The following is a 21,422-nucleotide window of genomic DNA, read 5'->3' as shown; positions in this document are numbered from 1 at the left end:
CTTTGATCTTAGGAAACAGGCTACGGTTCATTATTCGAGGAGAAAAAGAAGGAGAAGACAATCCTCTGTCATAGTGGTTCTCTCTATATATAATCTACTTTAGGAACCATCATGATCATCGTTGCACTGAAATCAATAGCCGTTTCTCGGGGCGCAGTCCGCACACCGCGGAGAGTCTTCCGAAGACATCTCCATACCACCCACAGCGGATCTACGACAGACTAAGGCCATTAGGGAGTTGAAATCCGACAAAGAAACAGAAACAGGGCACTTTTCGGAAAGCCGGCGGATTTACGAGCCATTAAGGCTTGGGAGAGCGAGAGAGTCAATCGGTTGAAGGAGAGAGCGGCGGAATGATGACGAGCAGCGGCATGTTTATAACTTTCGTTTCGTCGGAAGCTGCAGGATACATCCATGTAACTCGGGCAAAAAGCCGCATCACTAATGATCACCAATTATTTGTTAGTCAAGTATCCAGCGGAATGAGATACTGTAAGCACGCCAGCTCAGGTACTAATGCAATCGATTCAATGCATTTGGATGAATTGCCAGTGACATTCCGAAAGAGACATTCCGAAAGAAACATTCTGCGGGGAACCATGCCGGATTACTTAATCTCAACTGCTGTATGTATTTTGAAACACGTGACTTGGCGGATTCAACGCGAGACTGAGAGTCGCGTTTCCTTGTCTGGAGCTCGCGGTAACAAGATTGTCAGATGAACAAACCCTTGTTTGTTAGGGCCCATGACATGTGAGATGGCACGGCATCGCAGCCTCGCCGGCTTCAGCCTCAAATAACCAGCCAGACAACGGACAGGTACAAACTGCTGCTGCCATGGCTCCTCATGTGATTGATCTCATCTCTTCAAGCCCTCCGTTACCAGCCAGTCTTGGGCCTCCAGCAAGAGAATCAGCAGCACCGGCAGCTTGTTCGTCACCGTCACTGCCACTGTCGATAATTGCATCTGATGGAGAACGAAATCAGCATAGACGGCCTCATTCACCGCAACTCTTTGTTTCCTCCGAATTCGACTTTGACTTTGACATCACCGACAATGAGTCTGCCCGCCAGGATACCAGAAACGCAAAGCGGCCACGAATCTCCAAATCACCACCTCGTTCACCATCTCGTCTGCCTTCTAACCCTTCTCGAGCAGCTCCGCCTCCCTTTCTCAGCACCACCAATAACAGACCGAGCCGATTGGAATTCGACCCAATCGAATTCACCAGCTCCATCGACCCAGATACCCCCATAGTTCAGCACAACGCCAGCAATGCCGGATCACGTTTTACTCAGCCTCAGCCAGCGCAGACAAATAAGGCACCTCCAGAGATATCTTTGAACTCTGATCCCTTTGCTAGCTCCCCGCCGCCAGCAACTCGTGTTGCGCCTGAAGAACGAGCAAAGAAACGCGAGACAACGACCACCATAGCTGACGAATTCTCCGATCCCTTTGCAAGCTCTCCGCTTCCTCCAGCTCTGCCTCCTCCGCGTGAGCCACACAAACCAAAAGAACAATCAGAGTCGCTACATCCGAAGTTAAACATTGACGAATTCTCGGATCCATTTACCAGCTCACAAGACTTCAACCTCCTTCTACCTATCAATGTCTCCACCCCTCGCAGAGCAGCTTCTGTAGAGGTGGTTGACTACGCTCGGAGACAGAAGCACTGGGATCCGATTTCAAGTTCTGCTCCAGAGAAAACCCCACGGGTTTCGTCACCGAAGAAGAAGACTACTGCCGGACCAGCTGTCATTAACATCGACTCTGATTCGTCAGGTACATCCGAGGACGAGTTTCCAGACATTGCCGATTTCAACGCCTCTCATCCCAGGCCCCGTCCTCGCTCTCCCATTCGCCGCTCTCGTAGTGACATTGTCTCCTCACGGAGTAGCAGACCCAAACAATCAGCTACAAGCACGATAGCTGCAAGAACAGCAGAGCAGCGAGCCCGTGATAAAGAGGCTCAAGTAGCTGCAAAAGCCGTCGAGAAAGAGCGAAAACGGCAGGAAAAAGAACAGCTCAAAGAGGCCAAAGCCCTGGAAAAGGAGCGCGCTGCTGCGCTGGCAGAAGTGAACAAAGTTCGCACAGACAAAAAGGTTTCGACGCCGGAGATGATTCTCATCATGCCATCAAGCGTAAATGAAGGACTAAAAGTACAGCTAGAGACGCTATTGGACGGGTTAAGCGTAGAATATACCACCCGGGAGAGTCCCATTGGCAACGCCTTCAAGTGGGCAAGAAAGGTCCGGAGCCGTTTCGATGATGAGATGGGCCGCTGGGAACCAATCCCGCTGCAGATCAAGGCTGAGAAGCACGCATTAATCCTGCTCACGGCAGATGAGTTTGTTGACATGGCCGTCAACGACTCTGTAGACTCCAACGTCTCTCGGACAAAGAGGCACTTCCCCGGTCACGAATTGATTTACCTTCTCGAAGGAATTAATCTCTGGATGAGGAAGAATCGCAACATTCGAAATCGCAGATTCACATCTGGCGTGCGCGCACAAGAACAGCCGGATTCCGAAGCAACAGCAACAGCAGCATCGACCACAGCCGCTCCCCGTAGACGCCGTAACAACGCTGCTGTCGAGGAGTACATTTCTGAAGATATTGTCGAAGACGCAATACTGCGGTTACAAGTCGAGCATGATGTTTTGATCCATCACACGGCAGTGCCGTTGGAAACTGCGCAATGGATTGTCGCCTTTACGCAGCACATATCGACCATTCCGTACAAGAAGATGAGAGACAAGATGACCTCTGCGGCAGGCTTCTGCATGGAGAGCGGACAGGTTCGCACTGGCGACGATGCGCGATATACGTACGTTCGCTTGCTTCAGGAGATTGCGCGCGTCACGGCACCGATTGCCTACGGAATCGTCTCGGAGTTTGGTACTGTGAGCGAGCTTGTCAGGGGGCTTGAGCAGGGAGGCCCGTTGAGGTTGGAGAATGTGCGGAAGAGTGCCAACAAAGACGGTGCGGTTTCGGATAGAGCGGTGGGACAGGCTGTGAGCAGGAGGATTCACAAAGTCTTTACGGGGAGGGATGAGATGAGTACGGATGTATGATTTATGATGAGAACGGAGTATTTTGGTCGTCTTTTTTTTTTTTTTTTTTTTGGCCCCGATGAATGATTTCAGCAGACATGGACTTGGGAATATTCAATGTATAGGATAGATTACCTCTCAAGAGGGTTGAGGATGGAACAAGTATAGAGCATCATGAGCATAGTCCACGATTCAAATACGCACGAGTCACAGGCAATACTTGGACGATCAAAGCACAAAAAGAAGGTAGAGGTATCAAAGAGGTATGTATTAAAGAGGTATCATATTCCATTTGTCTATCTATTTGTATCGATTCATCAAGTTTCATGCGTTTCATTTGAGATCTAATCGTGTCCAAGTTAGCAAAAGGACACACACTATGATGCGCAAAACATGAAAGTGTTGAGGTGATTTGTCAGACAGCGGTTGGACAAAATATTTTCCACATTGTGTTTTTCAGAACAGGTCTGTGAGTTATTTGTTGTATCATCACAAAATGATGTGCAGGGCAGCAAAAGATGCAAAGAAAAAGAATGAAATACGTACCATTGCAAAACAGAATGACTGGGTAAGCGCCGCATTACCCAGCACTCATGTCATGGCTCTTGCGCTTCTTCGAGCCTGGCACAAAAAACGATGTCAGAGTGCGCTGTTTCTCGTCAAAGGCGGCGCTGCCAATGCCCCCGCGGGTCTTTTTCAAGTCCCTGAGATGAACGGTGCAGTTGACGCGACTGACGTGCAGGATCAACGGCAGCGACTTATCCTCATCTGCCACGGCTTCGGTCATGGACACGGTGCATTCGAGGAAGCCGGTGTTGTCCCAGAAGGGAGGGGAGATGAGGGAGCTGGCGGCACTGGGGTTTGGGTCGACCGTGATGCCGCCTCGGCTGACGCGGGCGCAGAGCTCACGGTAGAGGACGCCGAGGATGATGCCATGGGAGACGATGGCGCATGTCGATGGACTTCCGTCAATGTGAGCGCTGAGGAGTGGAAGCAGGTGTTCGTCCAGAAAGGCGTCGACCCTCGCCTTCATCGACTCGGCCGTCTCGGAATCCGGCGCGCGGCCTCTCGAGTCTCCAAACTTCATGCCTTCATCACTTCCAAAGTCCTTTTCCCGCAGCTCGGCAAGCTCGACGACCGGAATGTCCCGGGAGCAGACACGCCTCTGCTCCGCCGCAATCGCCTCGGCCGTCTTCACCGCGCGCTGGAGATCCGACGAGAAGATGAACTTCAATGCCAGCTGCTCTTCCTCGGCTAGGTGCGTGGCCAGCCTGCGGATTTGCAGTACGCCGTGCGAAGTCAGCGCCGAATCCCGCGACCCGGCGTAGATGCCAGCAACGTTGTCGACCGTCTCGCCATGGCGGATCAGGAAGAGGTGCATCTTTGAGCGAACACAATGAACGAGCAGCGGTGGAGCGAACAGCTCCGCGTCATGGAGGCGAGGACGGTGCTGCGGGTGCCATGTGTAGACGCCCAAGAGGATTTGTTTGGGGGGGAGAGAGCGCCGAGGAGGACGGAGCGGAAAGAGAATGGAGAGAAGAGAAAAAAACGAGAGGCTGAGCAGGAGAAAAAGTTTTCCTTTCATATCGGAGAGAATTGGGGCCTCTGATTAGGGCATATGTTTGGTGGGGGGAGATGCTCGGATAGATGCATAGTGGGTTCTGATTTGCAGTGGAAATGCCGCTAAGGGGGGGTTGTGTTACCCCTCTAATGCAACAAACGTAATATTTGCATTTAATGAGCACAAGGTAGCTCGAGGTAGCTGGTAGCAAGTGGGCACAAGAAGAGATTTCAATACAAGAGATGTTACATTCAATCTCCGAGAGAGGAAGAAGAAAATGAAATATGGAGTAGATAATTAGAGGTAGAGATGAGAAGAGTTCTGCTTTCCGCTTATACACACGCCGCTTGTACAGTTGCTTACTCAATTGCCAATCCTCATCCAGCAAGCAGAGAAGCTTACCCTGAAGATGAAAAAAGCTTCATGCAGTTCTAACAAGAATCCCAAAATACAGTCATCATCTGGGGAATATTGCTATATAGACATAAAAGACATCCATCTTGTTGTCATTAATCAGCTCTGTGGCTGTTTCTCCCCAGCTTCGTCATGACAATCTTGAATGGGTTCCTCGCAGAAAACTTCAACCAAGTCGAGAAATACACAACCCCATAGTTGAACGCAATGAAGCCGCAGAAGATGCCAAAGTCCCTCCAAATATGGCTATACTCGACACTGAAACCCAAACCAAACTGATCTCCCGTTGCATATTGACAAAATTCACACAAGCCGTCTGCTGCCGTCTGCACATATCCACCAGATTGATTGATGAACGAAGCTGTATAGCTTTCACAGGTCTGGCCTGGCGGAGCGCTGAAGCGTGCAAATTCGCTGCTACTACACTGAACTGGATGATCGTGAATGGCGGCACCCAGAAAGGCTTCCAAGAGATAGTGAAAGGGGGAGAGCCAGTACATCCAGCTCCTCCAAAAAGTCGGCAGCTGCCTCGGAGGCACGACAACACCGCAGAAACTGACCACAAAGAGGAAGAAGACGGGTACCAGGAGACTTGCCATCAGCTCATTCGGCGCGAAAGAGGCAATGGCCTGGCCGAAGCTAATGTAATACAGCTCAAACACCATCATTAGTAGAAAGGAGAAGCCGGACGTGAAGCCGGAGACGCGCGTGCCAAATATCCCCCACCACCAGCAGTTGAAGTAAATTGCGCCCGCTACGAGGCCGTATGGGATTTCGACGACGATGGCGGAGGTGACCCATGCTAGCCACGAGTAGATCTTGGCGTTGTTCTCGCGGGACTGGAACAGGTTGCGTGAATTGAGAAACACGGGTTGTAGCTGCTGGATCAGGGGCGGCGAGATGGTGAGCGTCATGAAGATTGAGAAGAGCCGGCTTTGATACGCGATTGTAGAGTAGCCCAGACGCCAAAAGGTGAAGCAGTTGAACAGTCCAGTGAGGATGTGCAGCATAAACTTGCCCACAATGTAGTTTGGAGCTCGCCAGTACGAGACAAAGGCTCGTTTGACCACTAGAGTTGTCTGCAGTGATAAGGGTGCGGCGTATTCGCGGTCATCCTTGAGATTCTTGGATAGCTCGACTTTCTGCCGTGCCGAGATCATGTCTTGAATCTCACGACTGCGCTCGTCATGTTCTGGTGATGCCGCCCATACATCGCCCCAGTCCTGGCCGTGATAGTTGGGATCGCCTGCGCCAATGGCATCCAGCATGTACTCAGCGGGATTCGCATTAGGAGGGCATCTATGAGCACCGTTGGACTCGAAATATCTGATCAGGGGCTGGCTGTCTTTGCCCAGGGGTCCGTGGTACACGACCCTTCCTCCGTTCTTGAGTAACAGGAGCTCGTCAAAGTGTTCGAAAAGGACCGCTGATGGCTGGTGGATGGTACACAAGACTGCTTGGCCGGCATCGGCTAGCTTTCGCAAGAATCGCACAATGTTGAACGCTGCTCCAGAGTCAAGACCGGAAGTTGGCTCGTCGAGGAACATGAGCAGTTCAGGCTTGGACGCCAGCTCGACTCCAATGGTTAACCGCTTTCGTTGTTCTTGATTTAGACCTTGACCAATCTTGCCAATGGTGGCACCGGCAATGTCTTTCATCTCAAGGAGGTCGATGATGGTTTCGCAATACGCGAGCTTCTCCGCCTTTGGGACCTCGTGTGGCTGCCTCAGGAGAGCTGAAAACTGCAGGGCTTCACGCACTGTTGACGTGGGTTCGTGAATGTCCATTTGCTCAGCGAATCCTGTGGCCCTCTGGAAAGACTTGGGCAGAGGTCGGCCGTCAACAAGAAACTCGCCATTGACCGTCCCGAAGCGGAGGCGTTGTGCCAAGGCGTTGAGCAACGTCGTCTTTCCCGCACCTGTTGGGACTGTCAGTAAATATCTTCGCTATACTATTCATTTTCAAGACGTACCCGATGCGCCCATGAGAGCAGTGAGCTTTCCAGGTCGGACGTAGCCTTGAACATCTTGTAGAAGCTTCTTTTCTCCCTTTTGATACGGAATGGTGTAGTTGATACTACGAAACGTAAAAACCGTTTCATTCTTGGCAAGTTCCGGACCGTCGCCGGTTGAATCGCTATTCTCAAGCTCCTTCTCTTCGACCATGGCTGGGGTGATGTGAGATACAGCTCCAGACTCCTCATCCATTTTCTTCTTCTCCTGGCCCCTGCCACCAGTCTCTATAGAAGTCTCCACGGCTTTTGGTACTTGACCTCTTTTAAACATGGTGATTGCTCCTCCGCCAGCATTCGGCTTCATAATCTCCATTCCAACCGCCGTCATAAAGACAAAGAAGATAAAAAAGGCCCAGAGAAACCCAAAATTGCGCCATAGATGCGCTCTAGTGTACGAAAATGCAGATTTAATGTAAGCTGCGCCATCGACAGTCGTCTGACCCGGTTGGCTACCTGCAAGAGTGCAAGATTGAAATTGTGGTGATGTACCCGGCCCTTGGGGGACTAGATACGGAGGGACACACTCGAGTTGCAGGCCCGTGAATTCATTCGACATTAGACACTCGAATCCGTAAAAGATCCAGTTTATCCACCGAAGCCAGGAAAACCACGGGTGCATTTGAGAGGGAGGGATCAAGTATCCCGTGTACACAATCAGAATTTGCACTGCAACTCCGGTCACTCGCGTCGCCTCATCGAGAGTCGGGCACCAAGCCGCCAGGCACCGGAAGAATGCATATGTAACCATGGTAACAAGCCATAATATTAAAGTGGCGATGAAATACTGCGATGCTGTTCGAGCTAGATGCGACATGAAGTATATGATGGTGTTGAACAGGACGATTTGTATGAACACCAGAGGGACATCCACGACAGTCTGCGCAACCGCGTACGCCGCTGGCCGATAGAATGAAAACGATTTATGTTTGAGCATGATGGGCTTCGAGGTGAATGCTGCTGTCATTTCTGCCAGCGCAAGTAAAGCATTGAAGAGTAACAGGAAGAATAGCGTTCCTCCCCTTGGAAACGCTCCAGCAGCAGTTTCAGGGAGGTTATAGAACAAGCTGCCCACGATGAGACCCTGGAACAAGAGGCCGCCCCATTTCCCAAAGAGAGATGCCGAATCTCCTATCATGATGAGGAACTGGCGCTTTGTGCAGGCAATGACTTGCTGATGGAAGGCTAGGGTATAGTTGTGTTCTATTTTCTTGCGGTGTGCCGCCTCCCGCTCTTCGGCTTGGGTGTGGAGTTCTTTCTCGAAAGCCTCCATGTCTGCGATATTCTCGCGGTAAATTTCGCTCTTCCGGTACGCATTGAAGAAGTCATCGGGTGATCGTGGGATGCGCTGCTCCCAGCCGGGGCGAATACTTCGTTCATGCTGGTCGCTGACAGATGTCAAGAAGTCCGCTGTCGTCCAACGCTCGGGACAGTCGAAGCCCAAATCCAAGAAGTATTTCTTTGCTTTTTCCGAGGGCCCAAAATACAGGCACTTGCCGCCGTCAATGAGTAGCACCTTGTCCACTAGCTCATATAGAGACTCTCCGGCCTGGTAGAGTGACACCGAGGTTGAGATTTTGCCCATGTTTGTCATTGCTCGAATGGCCCTCACGTATTCCAGTGCTGTGCTTGCGTCTAAGCCTTTACTTGAGTTATCCCAGCCCTGCACAGAGGCGCGGGTGATCATAGCCTCTGCGATACTGACACGTTTTCTCTCGCCGCCAGAAACACCGCGGATAAACTCATTGCCAACTTTAGTCCCAAGAGTGTGTTCGATCCAGAAGAGTTTTGTGACGACGCGAAGGAATTCCTTGATATATGATGAACGGCTTTCTCCCTCGAGTCGCGCCTCTTTGCCTGGTGTGCGCGTCTGAAGAGCAAAGGACAGGGTTCTCTTCACTGTCAGAGTTGCGTAGTGTAAGTCATCTTCAGGGTTGTAAATGACTTCGCCGCGAAAATGCTTTGCTATCTCTTTGGCGTCCGTCCCGCCATACTTCACATCTCCTTCCACAGCTTCAAAGCCATACCGCTGGTTGCAAAATGCTTTGAGGAACGTCGAACATCCAGATCCAGGACGCCCCAAAACAAGCAGAAGCTCACCAGGTCTGACACAGCCGTCAAAGTGGCTAATCAGCTCTCTTATCGGTGGCTTGGCTTGGGCAGCCTTGCGGCCGCCCCTGATGAGATTCCTAATTTTTCTAGGAAGGCCCAGGAATATGTCGCCGACGGTTGGTTGAAGGCTTGCACCGAGCCCGACTCCTTTGACGGTTAGATCGCGGAAGATGACGCCGCTGTGTCGCAGGTTCTCTTCTGGGTTTTGTTCTTGTCTAGCATGGCCAAACATGCGCGACATGAGACGTTCTATCTCTGCCGAGTCTTCCACTCCTTCTGTTCCAGAACCACCGCTGCCTGTTGTTCGGCGCCGGGATAACACGCGAAAGAGGTCATCTTCATTCTGAACGCTAACGTGACTTGGTACCCTTGATGTCATGCGATGACCTGAAGTTGAAGAGCCATCGCTACTGGATGAGATCCGGCTACCGACCAGAGACGAATCATCTTGTTCTTTTTTATCGGCACTCCGGCTGTTTTCATTAGGTAGAGTGGTGATTTCTTCGCCCGAAGAGGCTTGGGGTGGCCGACCGCCCGTTTCTTTGAGATCCATTGGATCTAGATCTTTACTCATTATCTATTTTAAAGAAAGACGCAAAGGGAAGATCGTAAAAAAGACCATGCCGATGATGCAACAATATGGTGCAACAATGGCTCTGAAGTTCCAATGCGCGATCTGGAATCTCTGTCTCAGACCACCATCCATCTACCTATTCAACAGATCACTCCACCTTTTGGCTTGCTGGTTTGCCTGATTTTTATCTGCCATGCTCGGACATCCTAGGAGTCCGGGAGAGGCTGAAAGAGTCCGATTTCACCGAATTATGGCGAGTCGATGACGATAGAGTTTCCGCTCAATCATCCTTTTGGCGGAGACACTGTGCGCATACTTCCGATGTCCATACAAAAGCCGCGACAACATGTGAATACGCCACAGTAAGAGATTGTGAAGCTAAATCACCACGCACGGTATAAACGTCATGTCGTTGATCGAGGTTTCGGTGCCGAAACCCCAGAAAGATCCAGGCAGTTGGATGGATGACTGGAGGAGCTGTTGAAAGCTAATGGACGCTAACGCGCAAAGAATCCTTCGTCATTTAGCTAGCTCCAAGTGATACCGTTTGCGATTGTTTGAGTTGCATGAGCTTGAATACGCAACTTGGATACGCAGCTTGTTCATCGCCCCCTTTGGCAGCACAAGGCCGATTATCAAGGGGCAGAAACTACAATGACATAATCTATCAGAGATGCATCATTCGTAAGCATTGTCAAGCTTGGAAAGCAACTGCCGTGCCCGGGGTCGGATATACAGCACCAACTGCCGGGATCAACCCTTCTAAAGTCCGGCTTACAATGAAGTCTCTTATCCTGTGATACAGTATTAGCATTCTAATGAGCTGGCAACCCCCCTCCGATACTGTCTTATGAAGATAGAACCTTACCGTGTGCATACATCTCGTTCACTAATTGTCTCACCATGAGGCATCTAAGTTTGGTCCTACACTTCCACTCTCTGATGCCTAGGACGGGATGTGCATCGTAGGATCGACCATAGCAGTTGTAATCAGTGTTGTTGATGTGCTATCTAGAGCTCAGCCACCATCAGCATAGTGACTAAGCGGAGGATGATACACTTGAAGGCGAACATTGTTTCAACAAAGGAAAGCCGTGGCTGCCCTTGGCAGAATATAACCTTCGAATTTGCCCTCTTTAAATCGGAGCGGAGTTGGACCATTCTTCTACTTGACTGGTGTGGAGTAGTCGCAAGCTTACTGACATCTCCCCTCATTGGGGCTTTCTGACTATACTTTAAAGGCGGGAATCCCGCCTAGTTGGTCCCTTGATCTGACGAGATTGGATTAGTCGTAAAGAGAGAGTTTGGACGGTGGACAAGCTTGAATCATGAGATTTCTAAGCGGAAGAGTGTCGTGATTCGTGAATTAAACTTAGAATAATGGCAGCTTTGAGCAGCCGGTATACATAAATAGCGATGAGGAACGTGTTTCAGTGAGAACAGTTTCATCGAATGCGTGACCTGTTTGTTATCCTCTGCTCTCCATCGCAGCAACACCAGAACACGTTCATGATTCCAGCAAAACGTTTATAAGATAAAAGGGTATTGATATTCGCCTTTGTGACTAACAGTGTTCTATGTATCCAAGTGCTCGCTCGCTGACATCATGTTTTTCTATTATACATTATATGCAAGCCGACTCCCAGAAGTTTTGTGTTTCCTGTTCCTTACACAGTGCGACAGAAGAAAGAAGAAGAAAAGAAAAGAAATCGCCGCTTCAAAAGATAATCACCACAATCAGACATATTCACTTCCGTGTTGAGCCTGAGGTGCTGGTTGATATCCGTGGTGCATTCCCGCGCCTGCATAGGAAGTCGAATCGTCCATGTTGTGAACCATCGGCTGCGCATGCTCGGAATCATTGTTCGACTTAGTCTCCATGGTATCGCGACGCCCTGGTCTAGGGCTACGTCTGCTGAAGAAGAGGGGAATATCGTGGTGAATGTGCGTGAGGAGTAGAACAACAGTCCAAGCAATGCAGAGCGTGGGCAGAAGCCAGGGAGTGTTCAGGAACGCGCTCAATTTATCGTCGTTGAGATTGAGCAGGGCAACAAGACCCATGCCGAGAGCCAGAAGCAGGTAAATAATTGATCGGATCACGGGCCAAGGCTTCCAAGGAGTAACGCGGGCAATGATTGAGAGAAGCACCATCAGCGCCAGACAAGCGCCGGCTGCGATATAACCAAATGTAAACTATTCACGATTAATACAAGCGGACGTGGTGTTAGATACGGGCTTGGGAGATAACATACCACAAGGTTATATCGCTCCCAGGTCGCGTCGTCGATCTGGGCTCCATTTGCGGACAGCGACTGCTCTTCTGATGAACCACCCTTTTCTCTCTCTTCCTTGAGAGCTTCTTTTTGGAGATCAATTTCGAATACCGCAAAGACACTGTTTTCCATGGCATTGAGTAGACCTGAAAACAGGTTATAGAATGTTAAAGTGTTCTCATCGTCTGGCAGGTCATAGTCATCGATCGTCAGGGCCTTGCCCAGTTTGGGCCAGAAGGCATTGGGAATGTCCGTGATATTATCAAGAGCCTCCTGGATGAGCTCAATGGTTGCGACATACGTTGGAGGATATAAATTTTCGAATTTGTTCAGCTCGGCCGTCAGGTTTTGCTGTACTTTCTCACTGGTAGTATGAGCTAGCTTGACTGGGTCGAAAATTATCCAGTTCGTAGACAAGTTGTTCAACACGTCGATGACCTTGGACCACTGGATGAATTGCGTAAAGCCTTGCATGAAGAGGACAAGAGCTAGATGGAATGGGAAGTGAACCAAAGTCCAGAGCATTTGGCGCAGGGGTGGCAGATATGCCGTCTTCATCCAGTCCCAGTAGATCAAGAAGACCATGTAGGTTGTTGCTACGCCGGCAGTCAAGATTCCGATAATTGAGGCGTCTATATTCACAGTACACTTTGCTTAGCATTCTTCAGGAATGATGGGGGTTGGAGATGAGTAAAGTAACTTACCCCAAGAGTCAGGGTTCTCGACGATGATGACTACCTTGTCAGCCAAGACAACGATACTTTCACCGAGGATGATGACAGTCAAGAGAAACAATCGATTCATCAGGTGTGTTTTGGCGAGACTGAGGACCGGGAACCATATCGCCGCTCCGAAAGTCGACAGGACTTCCACAGCACCAACGACGTACCAGGTAACAAATACTCTGCTCTCCTTTGAGTTGGTGAAGCGGAATGCGATACCGAGATATATCATGGCAGCGATGAAGTGGATGGACATTTGGACATAGAACGAAATATGGACGTTCTTGAATCGTCTGACGTGCCAAAGGATGCTGCCATACTCGATCATTAAGCCCAAACGAGACACCATTAGGATAAGAGCTGCAAAAGAAGATTAGTATATGCCGCCGTATATACACGAGTTTCGGTCCACGTACACATTGCTCGCATGGTTGTTACATCCTGATTGCTGGGATCAAATTTCGGAGCAACAACTGCAAATCCAACAAAGGCTCCAAGATGGACGGCTCGAATCAATCGTTCTATATGCGTCGGTTAGAAATTGTCACCTGATTGATATTATCACATACAACATAAAGATGCGAAACTTACCGAAAATACTGTCTGTTACGAACCGGACATCATAAAGTCCCACGACGAGCCAAGTCATCCAGAGCATACTGTCAAGAGTATATTAGTACCCCCATATCCACAATCGTGAACGACGAGTGCCTGTCAAAACCAACCCAAAGTATCCAATATATGATGCAACTCGCTCATGACTGGTAACTGATTGTGTCTTGGAAAAAACGGCGTAATTGGCTGCAAAGAAAAGGTCGGTAAAGATTTCCAGTGTGCCGGCCTCTTCGTGCTACACGTTGGAGAATTCCAATTAGAAAATTTTGTTCATGTGGGGGGTGAAAAATCTTTAGGCGAGAAACAAATACTCACTCTCATGAATTGGATAGAGTTGTCTGTATAACGATCTCCGAAATTGGCTAGATTGGGCATCTCGGCGCCTCCATGGGAGGTCTCAGAGGTCTCAGACAAGACAACTGGGCTCTTCATGAGCCGCAGCTTCTCACGAACCTCAGAGTGACCTTCGTGTTCTGCCATCTTGTCCAGCAACTGCCGTGTGAAGAGATGACCAATCCACTCTATAATTAACAAACGATGAAGAATGTCGGGAAGAAAAGCTGATGGTGGTGTCGGCTTCGAGTATTAATACTTTAAAACGACTAATATTACCATCCAACCATAAGATGATCAGCCCTACCAGGAACTTCCATTGGTCTGTTAGAGAAGCACAACTATCCCACGTTGGGCCTAAGAATAACACCCAATCAAGGCAAGATAGAATAGGCGGTACAAATCTACCGAAGACCTTGCCAGAGCCTCATCACATTGAGACAAGCAGGGTACTCCACTTTCAGCCCTGACTCCTTTCAAGCTTACCGATAGGCATGCCGTCTTTACCAGTGATGCTGGTAAGTAGGGTGCCCAAAGAGTATAATTCAAGAGAGCCCCAACCTAATGGAAGCTTGCATGGGGTAAGCGCATAGCCTGAAGCAAAAATAGGCACAGAGCAGCCATCCTTGACGCTAATATCCAAGCTTTCTGCGAATGATACCCTAGTCCGCACCCACTGGTGAATCTACTTGTACATATGACCCCCATGCGCTCCGCCTACTGAGCTTCTAATCAGTAAAAGAGTTCACCACACATTTTCAGAGCCGCCAGCGGGTCAGAAAGAAGATCGTGGCTGAGTACGTCTGTTCAGATCCAATATAGATCAGAAGTGTAGGGATTGCGGAGAAACGGCAACGAGAGAATGAAGCAAGAGAGAGACAATACAGGTAACGAAGATCATTCAGTAGCAAAAGTGTTTTCCAACGGCTGCTGTGCATTGCTGTGCACTGTTGTAACATGAGACTACGAGTGGAGCAAATCTTCCTTCGTAATGAATATCTGCAGTTAGTTTTCGTGATTTTTTGTCTTGCTGCAGAATTGAAAACACTGCCGGCAATCAAGTCATCGGCAACCAAGTCCCTGGCCACCTGTTTCGACGGCTCATTAGCCATTTCGTGTCAACTTTTGGCGGCTGCGAGTTATCGCTAGTGCTGACGAGACCTTGCAAGTCTTCTGGCGCGAACCCTGTGGCTGAGACTTGCTCTCCTCACACGATTGAAGCCGAAACCCGGCCTATTTCTTCAATGACACCCAACTATTGTGCTCCTTGGTAATTTGGTTGAGCCTCACGATGCGTCAAGCAATCGTTGCAGTTTCCTTTTTGCGAAGCTTTGCACATAAGCCTTTGCAGTCCCCCTGTCAGGAGACAAACAGCTGTTGCACTTGGGCTGGAAAAACCAGATGATCGCGTTAGCTTTTGGCTCACAGCTATGGAGGTCTCCGTCCACTAGCAAGCGACAGACAAGCACGCGAGAAACGGCCCAAGTGGGACTCCCAGAGCCGGTGTCTTGCTGAAGACATGGTTACCTGGGTCTCAATTGGGTCGAAAGAGCAAGAGTCTGTTTCTTAGAGTCTAGAACCAACGGCTAGTAAAGTTGGCTATGAGGATACGCGAGTTGGCTTTGTACAATATGGGAAGATGTGCTCAGCGCGAATTTCTACAAAATGAGTCTGTAAGTCTGGCTGCCGGTGGAATGTAAAACTTTACAACTGCTTGACCTATTCCGATGTCTTAATCAAATGTACCAAGCCGTTATTTCCCACGGGGCCAAATCAACGCGGAGGATTCTCGGAATCACGCAAGAGCAAAGTTTTGCTGGTTATCAGCAGACACGACTGCTGGCATATAGACTCAACACTATCGCGTGTATGGGCCATGAATCATACAGACAGGCTTACATAACTAGGTAAAATAGCAATTCCACCAATCGCTTCTTTCAAGTGGAGTTTCCAAAGTCATATTCAGCAAGATTATTAACCGCATATGGCGTGATGATTCAATCTGTGTTGAGCGCGATTATTAATCGCGATGGCAGTGACTAACAGTTGATCCCACGAAAAGAGACAAAAACTGCAGAAACGCAGGCTATTTTTGGGAGCCGAATCCGGTTGCCAACCAATAGAAAGCCGCAAGATGCCCCAAATGTTTTACACCCTAACTCCGGGAGTCAAAGTCAGTAATTTTTGCCTTGTCAGGCTCGCGGCAAGCAGACAAGGGTCGGCCGCGTGTAAGCAATATTTGATGCTCATATCGTGGCCTATCTCAGGAAAAGATGCTCCTGGATCTTCTCTCGTCAGCCTCCACTGGCTGACGTTTTTCTGATGCCTATTAGGCACAAAGGCGTGATCTACACGCATCAAGTGAAGGCCACAATTCATTTCCTGGCCTGCCAGCCCCTTAAAGACTATGACTTGCAATGATGCTACCGACAGCGTCTTACCCCATGCTCCTTCTAGATTAGACTAAATTTTCTCGATTGAAATCACCCAATGATCAATCTTTGCCAGAAACAGGTGTATTCAGCGAGAGTCTAAAAACACAGGGCCAAGTTACACCAGGCGTTCTTAGTGGTGCAGTTAGCTTGAAGGATTGTGACGAGACTTTTTGTACCAACCCGAATCAGCAGCAAGTTTTGTCATTGTATCGGATTGGCAGTGTAAGAAAACTCTGCTACAAGGCTCTGTCGCCGGTAGGGTACAGTACCAGTTGGATGGTGTGGTTCACTTTATCCCTTGACCCATGAAACCGAGATTGGATCTGTGCTTTTCACGACCCATGTAAAGGTTGAAATCAAGCATGACCTCCATGAAGGATCATTCAGATGTGGTAATACCGAGGTATCATTTACTTGTCATTATGTATTAATTTGTCATTGTCGAATTCTTCCTCCTTCTATGATATGACAAAGAGAATAAAGTAACAAAGTTCGGCAAGCCGACTTGAACACTCAATAACGCGTACTGTACTGAGAGAGCTATAGGTTGTATCCCGCACACCTGGTGGTTTTCTGCGCATTTCGTCCTGGAGGGAGTGTCTCATTCCAGTCTTACTCTTTTCACACACCCTCCATTCGTCTGTCTGAGCTAAACCGGCATTACTTTCTTTGACCCTTGGATGTAATATTTGACGATCTTGCCACTACCCGATTCTGATATATCATTCAAAGGGACACAGACCTAGTGTCTTTTCACCATCACTTCTCATACAGCGCGTGTAGAGATATTACAACACCATGGCCAGGGAGCATCTGCTATCCTGAGAGACAATTAGCACTCTTTCATATTAACATCCAGAATTCAGGTACGCTACTATTTTGCTGCCGTAAGAGACTCCACACCGTTATGTGAGATATATAAGCTAGCACACAATGTGAAGGGGAAAGGATATTAGATACTGCTTTGCCAAGTCCAGGGTGTAACGCATGGTGCGGATTAGTACGTCTTGGGATTCCACTTGATCCTCTCAGGAATTCTGTTAGTAACAAAATCTCATAAACCACCTGCAACGATTGCCTCGTGTTTGGTAAATTAGACGGCGTAACCCCCCAGTCTTCTGAGCCAAAAACGAAGTTAGCCGTATGAGAGACTGCATGATCGTATTGCTTTCATGGTAAAAGAGGTCTCAAGGAGAATTTCGGGATACGATTTGTTTTCAGCCCTGAATCGGCGATGTGAGACCACTCATCCCGGGGAAGTCCGACACCCTCTCCTTTTCCTGCCCTTCGGATTCTTTTCCATTCGGATTACCCCAGACCCTACACAGAATATTGATTGCTTTCTTCTCCTCATTGTGGTCAGATAGCTCCACCCTGAATCACCGTGGATAGAAGCCTAGCTAGCAATTTTCGTATCATTATGATGAGATAATCTCCGGACTATTCAGAAGTAGCATTGTTTATCAATCGTTGAGGACGTATCTTTGACTTCACCACAAGCTAACGGAGTTTGATGAATCTTTTGTTAGACTTCTCTTTCGCATCTAAATATGGCTTCATATTTCCATTATATGAACATCAGGGACATACCCATGTCTCCAATTTTGCAGAATTATAACCTAAGCAGTGAGGTTGGCCGCATGCGAAGTCACACTGATCCTCTAAACGTACTAATATTGCCAGTAGAAACAGGCTTAATTTACGAGTATACGAGGCCTCAACAACGAGAAATGCGAAAATACACCTGGGGATGCGTCCTTTGTCCGCGTAACGCGCCCCCTTTTCGCTGTGTCGGAGCTCGCGACAAACGATAGTTAAAGATACGGAAGTCAACAAGACTCAACTTTGATCGGTAAAAGCGGACGAAATGCCAAAGAAACTGCGTCATCAGTCTTGATTGCTTGCAAATTGCATATATTGACCCAACTACTATCCGTTGGGATGTTGCTGTCTTGCAAAGCCCGTAGTTTTCACAGGCAGCGGCCTCATAAGAGCTGTCTATTTCATACCGTGTATCAGCCCATAGGATACCTTTAAAAGCAATACATTCACTGGATGACACAAATCCAAGCAAGCGGGGGACAGAGAAAGCGAGTGCAAAATAGATAAGTGCATACATTCAGTAATATAAGCACACGACCAGCTCATTAAGTGGTCCAGTACTTTTGCAGGGCAATGCCCAGTATTCAGCCAGCACCTAAATTTTACCGTACAACTACGATAGCATTTACTAGAGAGAAATATTAACATAATTGCAGTTACTAGAGAAATATAGATATAAGATATAATAGTAGCTACTAGAGAAATGTAGATATAGTAGTAAATATTAGCGAAATATAGCTATAGTAGCAGATATCTCAAAAAGCAGGCGTATAATTTACCGTGTGGGTGTTCGAAATCTTCTTGGTCTCGATTTTTCTGTCCTCCGCTTACCAAGGTAATTAGGCTACCAAGATTTGGACATCTCATGGGCATATTCCAGCTCTATGGTGGCTGTGACGTTCCATGTAAAATCGATATGTTCAGCATCAAAAGCCGCCACGCCGCAAAAAGAACGACTAGCAGAGGGGCTATAGAATATTAAATGCCTAATGTTTCCCATGTACTTGTCATATACAACGTAAATCGATGGGCTTTGTCGAAATATATAGCCCCAGATTGACTCTTTGAAGGGCACAAGATTCGTCGTTCTCAAACTGCTGCCGAAAAGCTTTGAAGCAATATTTTCCCACCAGAAGAATAATTGGCGCTGCTTTCATTATGTTGCAATGAAATATCACGCTTGGTCCTACGATTTGCTTCCATGCCTGGCCAAGTCCTTTCTACTAATTCGGGCTTGTACTATCGTTTTTGAAGGGAATCAGATCTGACGTTGACAGCAAGGGAGAACTTCCGAGTGTCTTATGTTGCTGTAACAGACTTAGATTGCTAGTGTTTAATACCGCACGAAGCGCAATATTATCCCTTTTGTCGCCCAAGTTGGATAATGCCTAATAGAGTTGGTTAGCGCTGGATATGGGACAATATCACTCAACATCCACATGTACTGACCATTGGCTATGTAAAACTACTTTGAGAGGGCTGAATGGGTTTGCTATTGTTCTTGTTATATATAATTTCTTAACCAGAGGCTTTATATCTTCCAGGAATTGTCTCTTAATGATGTCCATGGAAGCACGAAACGTGCTGTATCGCCAATGCGGTGTCGGAGCAGCATTGCTAGCACATTCACTGTCGTTGTTTTGTACGTCAACGTTGATTAGTGGCGATACATCTTGGAAAACAGGGTTCAATGTTTCACTTCGTCGTCTCTTGGGTGTTGATGATTCGGACAGTTCGCGATTACTTATTGAGTCGGTGCTTAGATGGCTTGGCGGAGATTGCGCTGTCATTAACGATGGCAATTGAAGAAACTCGGTCTACATCGGAAGCAAACAACAGCTGGGTTTAGCGAATAAAGCGCTTTTCCTTAGAAACTAGCTTTGGAATTTGGAATTTGAGCGTCGTTCTTGGTTCGGGCGTCGGGGTCGTTTCTGGTGCGGCAGCGACACCGAACAATCGCTGTCTTCGATGAACTGGAGGCTTTTCTCAACAACTGACGCTCATGTGAATTCTGCAACGATTGAATCTCTCGAGAAAGATTTTCCACAAATCGGACAAAGCCAATTCGTTTCGCTGGTAAGTTCTTGGAAAGGTGTAGACGGCATGTAAGTCACGGTACTCACGAATATAGAAGAACTGCACTGCGACGCGTACCGTATCTTATGAACTCCGTCGGAAGAAGGCACTATCTGTGTACACAAAGAGGCGCGAATGCACGCAGCGGAATTTGTGCGATAAAATAAACTTAAGAGAGTGTAATATTATGGCACGACGCAGTATTACGAGCTGGCGAGGATTCAAGCTGTTACTGGGGCTTTCAAAAACCACCATATACCCATGGTAGCTCCACATAACAAACCCGAAAGTATTATCTCAGGATTCGTTGCTAGACACATGGACGGTATTGGCTATCACAGCGTGGAGAGGCGAAAGCAGTTCTCAGTGTCAATCACGTTCGGCATTATTTTCACAAACCCAGCGTTGTCTTGAAGCTAGGAGAGCCTAATGCTATGCGCATCTTGACATCTATCGTGACCTTGATTGCATGACCTGATCCAACTCCCCCTCTCTATTTGGCTTGAAACTTTAAAAATTTTGTAAAGATAACTGCACGAGTGAAATTATTCTTAAATAGCAAACAAATAGTATTGTGAGAATTATTGATCTTTCCAATTGCCAACTACGCAGCTTTAGTAGGCGATATGCTGTTTCGATATCATATACTTCATCATTTGCCCCTAATACTCCCAGGTCAAGAAAAAGAAAGAACATGAAGTAATAACGATTGGGATTTGGATAAATTATTAGATACTCGCTTCATGATTATGCTATTTGAGAGCACCCAAGCTTTCACAAAAAGAAAGATTAGTTATTGAGATGATTACTGTTGCTCGGACTTCGGCAAGCTCGTCTATGCAAGCAAGTCACAACCGGAACACGGCTCCTTGGATCTACGATAGAGCCAATTGACTTATAGATTAGATTAAAATAATCTCGATTAATGTCCACCAAGCATTAGCACTCGCAACCGCCCTCAGTCGGTCTTTACTGGTGGAGCATCTCATGCAGATGTGGCCGGATGACGCGTCTCGAATATCTACCCTACAATTGACGGAAATGTTGCGAGCTCAACGATATTTTGGTGCTTCACTAATCGTGTCTCATATATACGGTCCTTCATTCTCGTTTGATTTCCAACAATTGTCTTTGAGAAGAACGGGGTGCATCGGAAGGTCTCCTTGAATAGTGATAAGAATAAGCTGTCGTCGGTTAGTATCCAGGCAATCAGCGCATTATTAGTATTCGATTGCTACGGTCAGCGCATCATAGCGGGCGCAATTTACAAAATAATCCTCCGTACCCAGAAATTTAACAGAATTTTCCTTTCTTCTTCTAAACTTGCATTAGACTTCTTCTGCTAGTGATAACTTCTTGTATGGATCGGACTTTGGGGGCGTCGCCGCTTCTCCGTGTACTCGTATGCTAGCAGCTAGCATCTGACTGCACTACTGTACCGTGTGTTGAAAGAAGAAAAAAAGTACCGAAATCCCAGCTGTGGCATTCGAGTTCAATAAGCATTACTCCGAGTTACTGGGTCAAAGGCTCGCGGAAATAATCTGGATCTTTATTAGCTGGCATACAGCGTCGGAGTTGGCCGAACGCTGTGTGCAGGACTTGCATACCATATGAGGCAAGTGTTTCGTGCTGGTGTTTTT

General features: G+C 47.9%; 4 protein-coding genes across 4 annotated transcripts; 1 reads left to right on the top strand and 3 right to left on the bottom strand.

Moving 5' to 3' along the window:
• Nucleotides 1-837: 837 nt before the first annotated feature.
• Nucleotides 838-3,075, top strand: T069G_08811 (ERCC4 domain-containing protein; the record flags this gene model as incomplete). Its single annotated transcript, XM_056176021.1, has 3 exons — nt 838-941; nt 993-1,870; nt 1,916-3,075. 3 exons carry the CDS (start codon nt 838-840, stop codon nt 3,073-3,075), a joined length of 2,142 nt encoding a protein of 713 aa, XP_056026970.1.
• Nucleotides 3,076-3,634: 559 nt separating this feature from the next.
• T069G_08810 (histidine phosphatase superfamily (branch 1) domain-containing protein) lies at nt 3,635-4,435 on the bottom strand (the record flags this gene model as incomplete). The annotated part of the gene is made up of 1 exon (XM_056176020.1): nt 3,635-4,435. The coding sequence occupies one exon, from the start codon at nt 4,433-4,435 to the stop codon at nt 3,635-3,637; it is 801 nt and encodes a 266-aa protein (XP_056026969.1).
• Nucleotides 4,436-5,124: 689 nt separating this feature from the next.
• T069G_08809 (ABC-2 type transporter domain-containing protein) lies at nt 5,125-9,705 on the bottom strand (the record flags this gene model as incomplete). The annotated part of the gene is made up of 3 exons (XM_056176019.1): nt 5,125-6,830; nt 6,885-6,947; nt 7,002-9,705. The coding sequence occupies 3 exons, from the start codon at nt 9,703-9,705 to the stop codon at nt 5,125-5,127; spliced, it is 4,473 nt and encodes a 1,490-aa protein (XP_056026968.1).
• Nucleotides 9,706-11,463: 1,758 nt separating this feature from the next.
• T069G_08808 (bacterial low temperature requirement A protein (LtrA) domain-containing protein) lies at nt 11,464-13,816 on the bottom strand (the record flags this gene model as incomplete). The annotated part of the gene is made up of 7 exons (XM_056176018.1): nt 11,464-11,919; nt 11,979-12,631; nt 12,704-13,081; nt 13,138-13,242; nt 13,313-13,380; nt 13,447-13,571; nt 13,652-13,816. 7 exons carry the CDS (start codon nt 13,814-13,816, stop codon nt 11,464-11,466), a joined length of 1,950 nt encoding a protein of 649 aa, XP_056026967.1.
• Nucleotides 13,817-21,422: the final 7,606 nt, after the last annotated feature.

This window comes from Trichoderma breve, chromosome 5, assembly GCF_028502605.1.
Source record: "Trichoderma breve strain T069 chromosome 5, whole genome shotgun sequence".
Taxonomy (NCBI): Eukaryota; Fungi; Ascomycota; class Sordariomycetes; order Hypocreales; family Hypocreaceae; genus Trichoderma; species Trichoderma breve.
This window is presented reverse-complemented; position numbering and strand designations above follow the sequence as displayed.